This window comes from Solanum pennellii, chromosome 7, assembly GCF_001406875.1.
Source record: "Solanum pennellii chromosome 7, SPENNV200".
In the NCBI taxonomy this organism is placed as follows: domain Eukaryota; kingdom Viridiplantae; phylum Streptophyta; class Magnoliopsida; order Solanales; family Solanaceae; genus Solanum; species Solanum pennellii.
This window is the reverse complement of record NC_028643.1, coordinates 15,946,907-15,955,196: the sequence shown is the minus strand read 5'-3', so window position 1 is coordinate 15,955,196 and position 8,290 is coordinate 15,946,907. Positions and strand designations below refer to the sequence as shown.

General features: G+C 36.1%; 2 protein-coding genes across 4 annotated transcripts; both read left to right on the top strand.

The window, feature by feature from the left end:
- Positions 1-1,691: 1,691 nt before the first annotated feature.
- LOC114077896 lies at positions 1,692-2,371 on the top strand. Its single transcript, XM_027918266.1, has one exon. The coding sequence runs from the start codon at positions 1,692-1,694 to the stop codon at positions 2,343-2,345; it is 654 nt and encodes a 217-aa protein (XP_027774067.1). The 3' UTR covers positions 2,346-2,371.
- Positions 1,771-7,493, top strand: LOC107025502 (putative E3 ubiquitin-protein ligase LIN-1). Of its 3 annotated transcripts, none has more exons than XM_027918265.1 (14): positions 1,771-2,470; positions 2,614-2,847; positions 2,945-3,030; positions 3,108-4,223; positions 4,297-4,438; positions 4,554-4,805; positions 4,912-5,218; positions 5,412-5,536; positions 5,614-5,730; positions 6,007-6,138; positions 6,222-6,344; positions 6,533-6,790; positions 6,953-7,198; positions 7,271-7,493. In XM_027918265.1, the coding sequence occupies exons 1-14, from the start codon at positions 2,429-2,431 to the stop codon at positions 7,286-7,288; spliced, it is 3,198 nt and encodes a 1,065-aa protein (XP_027774066.1). In that variant the 5' UTR covers positions 1,771-2,428; the 3' UTR covers positions 7,289-7,493. The 3 variants fall into 3 exon arrangements, with proteins under 3 accessions (XP_027774066.1, XP_027774065.1, XP_015081777.1); XM_027918264.1 differs by having other exon boundaries at positions 1,772-2,470; positions 4,294-4,438; XM_015226291.2 differs by having other exon boundaries at positions 1,773-2,463; positions 4,294-4,438.
- The last annotated feature ends 797 nt before the right edge of the window (positions 7,494-8,290 follow it).

The window sequence follows — 8,290 nt, the reverse complement described above, 5'->3', positions numbered from 1 at the left end:
CACTCAGAATATAATTTTTACACAAAACATCTGAGTGTGTCCATGCTTTTGTTATCAAGAATCGTTCGAATCGTTCTTCAGGCGGAGTATCATCCGACATACTAGGAACATTCTCATTAATGAACCTCTGCAGACTCAACGTAGTGAGATAGAAGAACATCTTATGCTGCCATCTCTTGAAGTCGACTCCAGAAAACTTTGCAGGTTTCTCAGCCGGCGCTAAGGCAGCAGTTGAGCGATTGTATCCAACCGATGTTGTTGCAGCACTCACTGCTCAAGCATTTACTTCACTGAATTAGTCATTTTTTCTGTCACATATGACAGATAACTTTAGTATGTAAAATACTAATAATAAAGAATAAATCTTTACACAAATTATTTATGATTTAACAATAAAGTTTTTATGTTCTTTTAATCGTTAATCGAATGAATTTTAAAAATTCAAACAGAGTAGAAAACCCTAAAGGTTTTAATCTCCAGAAACCTCAAATACAGAAACTTATTAAATTTCTTAAGATTGTTAACACCTGTATTAAGGTTAGTCAAAACAGAAACAAAAAGATGAAGAAATAGACAAAAAAATAAAATAATCCGAGTCAATAGAAGCTATTGAGTCTCCTTAAGAAATTTAATCCCCTCACTTTATTCGAGGTTACGGATTAATTTCTCCCGAAATAAAACAGATTAATCCTGTTAAAAAAGTAGTGGTACCTCAAACTTCTAAAACTTCAGCGAACAGATGAACAACAACAAATCACACACTGACACAGTTGATCAACAAATTTGTTTATGAGAGAAAATGTATGCAGAGAGTAGAAAAAAATTTCAGTGTTCGAAAACTGGAAAAAAATCTCTTATTTATAGCCATTTTTCAGCAAGGGACGCGTCTGTTCGGAAAAGTTTGTTAAGACCCATTTTTTCCAGACCCTTGTGTCTTTTTAGAAGAGTAAAGACTTGTCAGAAAGTAACGACTTTTCGGAAAGAGTAATGACTTTTGGGAACGTTACCGTTACACGCGAAGACAACGAAGCCGAAGCCGAAAAAATTGATTATTTGTCCAAAAAATTATCAATAAATAATCAAAGCCAAAGTCGAGCGATGAAGACGGCGCGAGGGGGCACCTTCTTCTTAGCTCTTTAAGAAGTAAGTGTTTCCTAATATAAGGACAACAAATTTCCCTTCTTTTACCGATATGGGAGAAATGACTTGTCATTTGCTCTTTGCAAATGACTTTTCATTTTCCCTCCAAATTGGTTCCCTCATTTTTCAATTTTTCTCTTCTCTTTTTCTCATTCACACTTTGCCAAACCCAACAATATATAAACGACTAAAAATAAATGGGATTCACTTAGGAAAAGTGACGAATGCCCTCACATATCTCACATCTTATATGAAATTTGTACAAAAAATGTAAGTTAGGGAGCATACTACCCCATATAATTTTGCTCAATAATAGATCATTTTGCCATAATTTAAATGTGTAGTTATGTATGCCTTAGTCATAAAATAAAAAATAGAAACAAGAAAGTCCACAAAATATGGTGTAGAAAAGAAAATATGGTAGTAGTATCTTTCAATAGAAACGTAGTGCCGGCTATACGGCAAAAACATGTTTTTCTCACTTGACTTTGATTACATAGTTATTGTAGCATATGTCATTTGGCAAAGTAAGTTAAAATAGCCGTCCTTACATGTATTTTTCTCTCCAACTCACACAAAGTCAAAAAGACTATAGCTATCATTTTGATCATCACCAAAAACTTTTGTTCAATCATTTTCGTTACACAATGACAGAGAGCATTCTCCGCCACACCAGCGTGTTCTTATCTGAAATCCTTGCGCATTCTGAGGTCCGTCACCGTCTATTCTCACTCTTTCATCAATCTGCTGATCAATGTGTTGTAATTGAAACTATAGAAAATGCAGCTTCTACTTCCAATTACTCCTCTCTCAAACTAGCTGCTGAAAATATCCTTGTTTCATTAGAATACTCTGAAAACACATTTTCTTCCTTTTTGTTATCTCTCGTTTATACTCTTCTGCATAAGCCCGTAGATGCTGCTCTTAGTCTTCTTCATGTGTTTTACACTGATCCTTTCATTGCAAGAGTGGAAATTGCACCTCTTGTTTTTGAACAATTGTTTCTCATTCATTTTGTTCCTATTCTTCACTGGTACAATCACCAAAGGTCAACAATTATGCCATTGCTTTCGGAACCTACCAAATCTTTGTCAACTATGAGCAGAGAGCAAGCCTCTCAGTTGAAAGTTTGGAGAACGAGTACGAGGAAATTCTTGATGAGAACTGTAAGGTTTTTGCTACATATTTCAACGACGTTTTGCTAGCCAAAAGTCAAGACAAGTTTATTGATCCGCCAACTGTAATTGCACAAAAGAGTGACTGTTTTGAGTTTAGCAAAGATGAAGAGATGATAAATCAAGATTATGGATTGAAAAATCGACGGTATAAAGTAATGCTTTACTATTATTCAGAATTCTACCTTAATTTTTTTTTTTACTCTGTTGTTTACATTATCTTATGACAATGGTTAACTGCTTTGATTTTTACCTTTGTTTTCTATGGCTGATTATTGTTGCACACTTCTTGGTGCAGCCAATATGGACTGATTCTGTTGAAAGAGACAAATCAGTGATGAAATTGAATAGAAGTAGCAAAGAGTTTTCCAAGTTTCTGTCTTTTTATCCTCAGAGAGTTTCCCTGAAAGCTCTTACAAGTCAAAGATCATCAATAAAATCAAAGCCATCCAATTTTGATTTGGAACATGAGTCTTGTTCGAGTGATGATTCCAACGATCTTTGTTCCAATGAACCCAAGGCCGAATATGAGGTAACCGATTGATAATAACAATGAATCAGAATAGCCTGAAGACTGATAAACCTATACAGATTGTTCTAGTTATTAAAGTGATCATTGTGTCTTTTAGGATATGAACAAAAGAATGTCATTGCTCAACACAAGGCACACGCAATATCTAAACGAAAAGCAGCCTATTTTCGGAGAATCAAGCTGGTTAGTATGAATAATGCACTTGCTAGAATAATACTTTTTTTTGGGATATAATATTTATGACTTTACCGCTATATCAGCCATCCAGATGCTTTAATGGAATCCAGTGGAAAGAATACACCACCAAAGGATTTTGTATGCCCCATAACTACACACGTACTTGAAGAACCGGTGACTCTTGAAAGTGGTCAGACATATGAAAGAAAGGCTATTCAAGAATGGCTGGAGAGGGGAAATGCAACTTGCCCAATAACACGGCAGAAGCTACATAGTATTCAACTACCGAAAACAAATTATGTGCTCAAGCGCCTCATTGCAAGCTGGCAGGAAAAGGACCAAAATTCAGCTCCTCTTCATAGGTGCGAGCCTGAAAATCAACCAGTGAAGAAACCAGCTCCACGTACTATTTTACGAGGCCTAGGTTCTTTAGATGGAACCATCAGTGAGCTTTGTCGTGCAATAACCAACCTCTGTACATCAGAGATTCTAAGAGAGTCTGAAATGGCAGTGCTGCAAATTGAGCAGTTCTGGAGAGAAGGTCAGATGGTTGATATTCAGACCATGCTCTCAAAACCTCCAGTTGTCAATGGTTTTGTAGAGATCCTTTCCAATTCTGTTGATCCCGATGTTTTGATGGCAGCGATATTTCTCCTCTCCGAGCTGGGATCAAGATATAATAGTGTCATCCAAACACTGACCAGAGTTGACACTGATGTAGAATGCATTGTTGCTCTTTTTCAGAAGGGATTACTCGAAGCTGTTGTTCTGATCTATCTATTGAAGCCATTTATTGAAAATCTTGCAGAAATGGAACTGCTGCACTCTCTTCTAAAAGTTCTCATCAGTCGTGAGGAAGACTTGGTTAGCATGTTTATGAAGCCCAAATCAGCTTCAGTGCTTCTTCTTGGACATGCTCTTAAAAACATAGAGGATGAAAGAGCTTCCAAAATTGTCAAGAGGTTGACCTCGGCAAAAGTAATTGAGGCTATTTTATGCAGCTTGGAAGCTGAATTATTCGAAGAACGACTATCAGCTGTGGTTATACTGTTGAGATGCATGCAACAGGATGGAAGATGCAGGAATATGATAGCTGATAAAGCTGAATTGACACACCTGTTAGAGAGCTTCATTGAGTCGAACGATGCAGATAGGTTTGAGATTATCCGTTTCCTATCTGAAATGGTCAAGTTAAACAGGTATATAACTCTTAACTATATGAAATTTCATCTTGTTCAAATGTCTTCACTCACTGTATTATTTCTCCAGAAGGGCATTTAATGAGCAAGTGTTGCACATTATTAAGAATGAAGGTACTTATAGCTCAATGCACAGCCTCCTCATATACCTACAGACAGCTCTCCCTGATCAGTGTCCTGTTGTGGCTGGCCTACTTCTACAACTTGATCTGCTTGTACGAGTCTTAGTTTATATCTATTTCATCCTCAACCTAGTTCTCTTTGTTTTATCTATCTGGACATGAACAATCGCATCTCTTGTCAAATAACATGAGCTGTCTTGAACTGCAGGCAGAACCAAGGAAAATGAGCATCTATAGAGAGGAAGCTGTAGATGTTCTAATTATGTGTCTCAAAAATTCAGATTATCCTGACTCTCAAATAGCTGCTGCCGATACACTTTTAGCGCTCCAGGGAAGGTTTTCCTATTCTGGTAAACCTCTTATTAGGGAGATTCTAGTTAAACGCGCAGGACTTGACCGGACAGATAGTAATGCAGCGCAAAATGATACTGGATATCTGTCTAGTAGTCAAGAAGCAGTGGTCAGCTTCATTCCTATAAAAGATGCAGTAGAATTCCTAAATCATGTTAGCAGATGTGAAATACTTAATTTCAATCCCCTTATATTCTGTAAAAAAACTTTTATAGGAAGAAGAGTTAGCTGCTGAGGACTGGGAGAGGAAAATGGCATTTTCTCTGGTCAGCTATGAATTCGGATTACTATTTGAAGCTTTAGCAGATGGCTTGAAGAGTAAATCAGAACATCTATTTTCTGCATGTTTTCTCTCTGCTACTTGGCTGGTATACATGCTGACCATCCTTCCAGACACTGGAATTAGAGGAGCAGCAAGAGTATGCTTGCTCAAGCAGTTTGTATCAATATTCAAATCTTCAAGGGATACAGAGAATAAAGCACTTTGCTTGCTTGCACTGAGGAGCTTTATCAGTGAGCCTGGTATGTGGAACATCCAATATCACGACATTTATCATGTAGGCTTTCGGGTGTATATGAGTAGTAATCAGTCAAATTGATAAGGAAATCATTTGTCTATACATCAAGCATTTTTGACATGCTACTGTGGTTTAGTTGGTCATGGTTTTATATCGAAGACATAATGTATTCTCATTTATCATATGGTGAATTTCAGAAGGACTGCATGATCTAACAATCCATGTGAAGGATATACTTAAAAGTTTGAGAGAACTAAAGAAATCATCCACCTTGGCTGTTGAAGTTTTTAACCTTTTCTCAGAAGAGCGAGAATCTAGTGCTGTAAGTTTGTGGCATATTCCCACATTCAGTTATCAAAAATAGTATCCACCCTAATCACCCAAATTTTGCTGGTACAGGATATGTGGACTCATAAAGAAATTGCACTGGAGGATTGCAGCGTTACCGGTGAAGTCTCTTCAATTGTGTGCGTCAGAAATAAAGTTTTTTCCAGTCATACAGATGGAACTATAAAGGTTGTTATATGCTATTTCCAGAAATGACCGTCTTTTATCACTTGTAAATATGTTTTGAAACATTACCTTTAAGCTATCAGCTATGCTAAAGGAAAAGAAGATATCAGATGTAATAAATGTTAAGAGTGGTCTAAGTCTGTCCCTGTGTATCACGAATACATGTTTATCAAAATTGTTATAGTAAAAGGACCTTGGTCAACTTCAGTGTCACAAGTTCAATTGTAGAACAAAAGCTTGTATGGTTGCGTTTGAAGGGGAATTTCTTTATTCTTGAAGGTATGGACAGTAAAAGCTAAAAGTTTACACCTCATCCAAGAAATCCGAGATCATCTCAAAGCTGTGACAAGCCTGGTAGTTCTACAATCAGGAGAAAAGTTGTACAGTGGTTCACTTGATAGAACTGTGAGGGTAAGCGATACAGCTCTTAATTAGACTCATAATTTAACATATATGGTTTATCTTTCTAAACCTGTCTGTGCTGTCACTTGTAGGTGTGGTCCATCCAGGATGAAGGAATAGAATGTGAAGAAGTTCATGAAATGAAGGATCATGTCAATAACCTACTGGTCTCAAATAGCTTATCATGCTTTATTCCCCAGGGAGCTGGCATTAAGGTCAGTTCTTGAGAGTCTTTAAGTACAAATTTATAATGCTCACTTCAGATTTTGTGAAAATAATAAACATTGATTGATTGGGACTTGTTCTGTAGTAGAAATCTTGCTGAATGTTGATAATGAGTTGGTGTGTGAATCATTGGAGGTTGTTCAATTCTTTTAACTGTATCGTGTATCCCAAAAATCAGGTGCATTCATGGAATGGAGCAACCAAACTTTTAAATCAACAAAAGTATGCAAAATGCCTGACTCTTGTTAAAGGAAAACTGTATTGTGGATGTGCTGATAACAGCATTCAGGATATTGATTTGCCAACTGGAACAATTAACTCTATTCAAAGCGGCTCAAGAAAATTATTAGGGAAATCAAGTCCCATATACGCCATACAAGTTCATGATGGACAACTATTTTCCGCAGCTACTTCCTTAGATGGAGCAGTTGTGAAGGTATTGTCAAGCATACCATAGATTGTTATTCATCAATATTAGTTTTAATCTCTGCATTAGACACTTCATGCTTCTTCACAAGTATGACAACTTAAATATTGAACATCTGAAATATACTCATTAACATATTCTGTAATTCTATACTTGTTTGGTAAAAAAAAGATATGGAACACATCAAGTTACAGCATGGTTGGATCATTGCAATCCACAATAGACGTTCGCACAATGGCTGTCAGTTCAGAGCTGATTTATTTAGGGGGTAAAGGAGGGATTGTGGAGGCCTGGTGTAAAAAGAAACATAATAGAGTGGAGACACTACAAACTGGTATAAATGGCAAAGTTGTAAGCATGGCTCTTGATACTAATGAAGAGACTTTAGTCATCGGAACATCTGATGGAAGAATTCAGGTAGACTACTACCTTTATTTCACTTCAATTAGTATCTTATAGCGAATCGTTGAACTAAAATACGTTGTGCAGGTTTGGAGACTGAGTTGAAGTACAATGGTATAATCAGCTGGTTTATCAACATTCTTTTCAGGAAATAAACAACGAAAATGCACATCAACAATGTTACTAAAATATGTACATAGTTGAATTCGTTATATCAATAAAGTCTTGGGCTTGATCTCAACTTTCTGTAGTTCATTTTGTTCAATAAGAAATGTGTACAGTGGAATGATTATTCATGTTGAAGTAAGCATCGCGTGGGTCGTCTAAACAAGAAGCTCATTACTGCACTCTTTATAGGTCAAAAATAGTTTAAGACATGTCACCGCATTGAATCATGACACAAGGAATATTACAATGGTAACAACGTTACTCCAAAAACTAATGGTATGATTGATATATGATTCAATCCATACGAAAATAATTAGGGGCGTCAAACGGGCAAGTTGGGTTGAAATTGGAAATGTTAAAATGGGTTGAATAAAAATCTAGTTGGGTCTTGACTCACCCAAGTTTAGTTTGGGCTAAAATACGGGCTGGGTCTTGACCCTCCCAATTTGACCCGATTAACTTCAATAATTTAATATATTCTATTTAACTTTTTTAATCACTATTTGAATTTTTCCCTTAAGATTGAGCATTTTCTTCAAATGGGTTGAGATTGAACCCAATTGAAATTATCTTGAGTCAAACCCTTAAATTTCTGGACGAATTAAGCAAGTTATTTATGTTTGAATTCATTTTTGACACTCATACGAATAGTACCTGGCCAAATGCCATATTGAAACAGTTCTAGAAGCAATTTTATTACTTGTTCACCAGCTTTGAGCTATCTTTAAGCTTGTTTAAGGATATTTACATAAAAAATATCATTGGGTTCAGGTCAACCACATGCTTCATTTGTTTAATCATATATATTATTATAAGTGGGAAGGTCCAACCTTCAAAGTTGGATTACCATTTTGCCCCTCCATTAAATCTAAATAAATTAATTTATGTTTTGAAATACATATATTTAATTACATAATGGAAGAATATAAAGTCCAATAA

What these genes read in the sequence shown, in the direction of transcription:
- LOC114077896 (XM_027918266.1), top strand. Translation starts at nt 1,692, where the DNA reads ATGTATTTTTCTCTCCAACTCACACAAAGTCAAAAAGACTATAGCTAT.
- LOC107025502 (XM_027918264.1), top strand. Translation starts at nt 2,429, where the DNA reads ATGATAAATCAAGATTATGGATTGAAAAATCGACGGTATAAA. An exon ending in AACCCAAGGCCGAATATGAG is followed by an intron (nt 2,848 to 2,944) that starts GTAACCGATTGA and finishes TGTGTCTTTTAG; the next exon opens with GATATGAACAAAAGAATGTC. An exon ending in CACTTGATAGAACTGTGAGG is followed by an intron (nt 6,139 to 6,221) that starts GTAAGCGATACA and finishes TGTCACTTGTAG; the next exon opens with GTGTGGTCCATCCAGGATGA.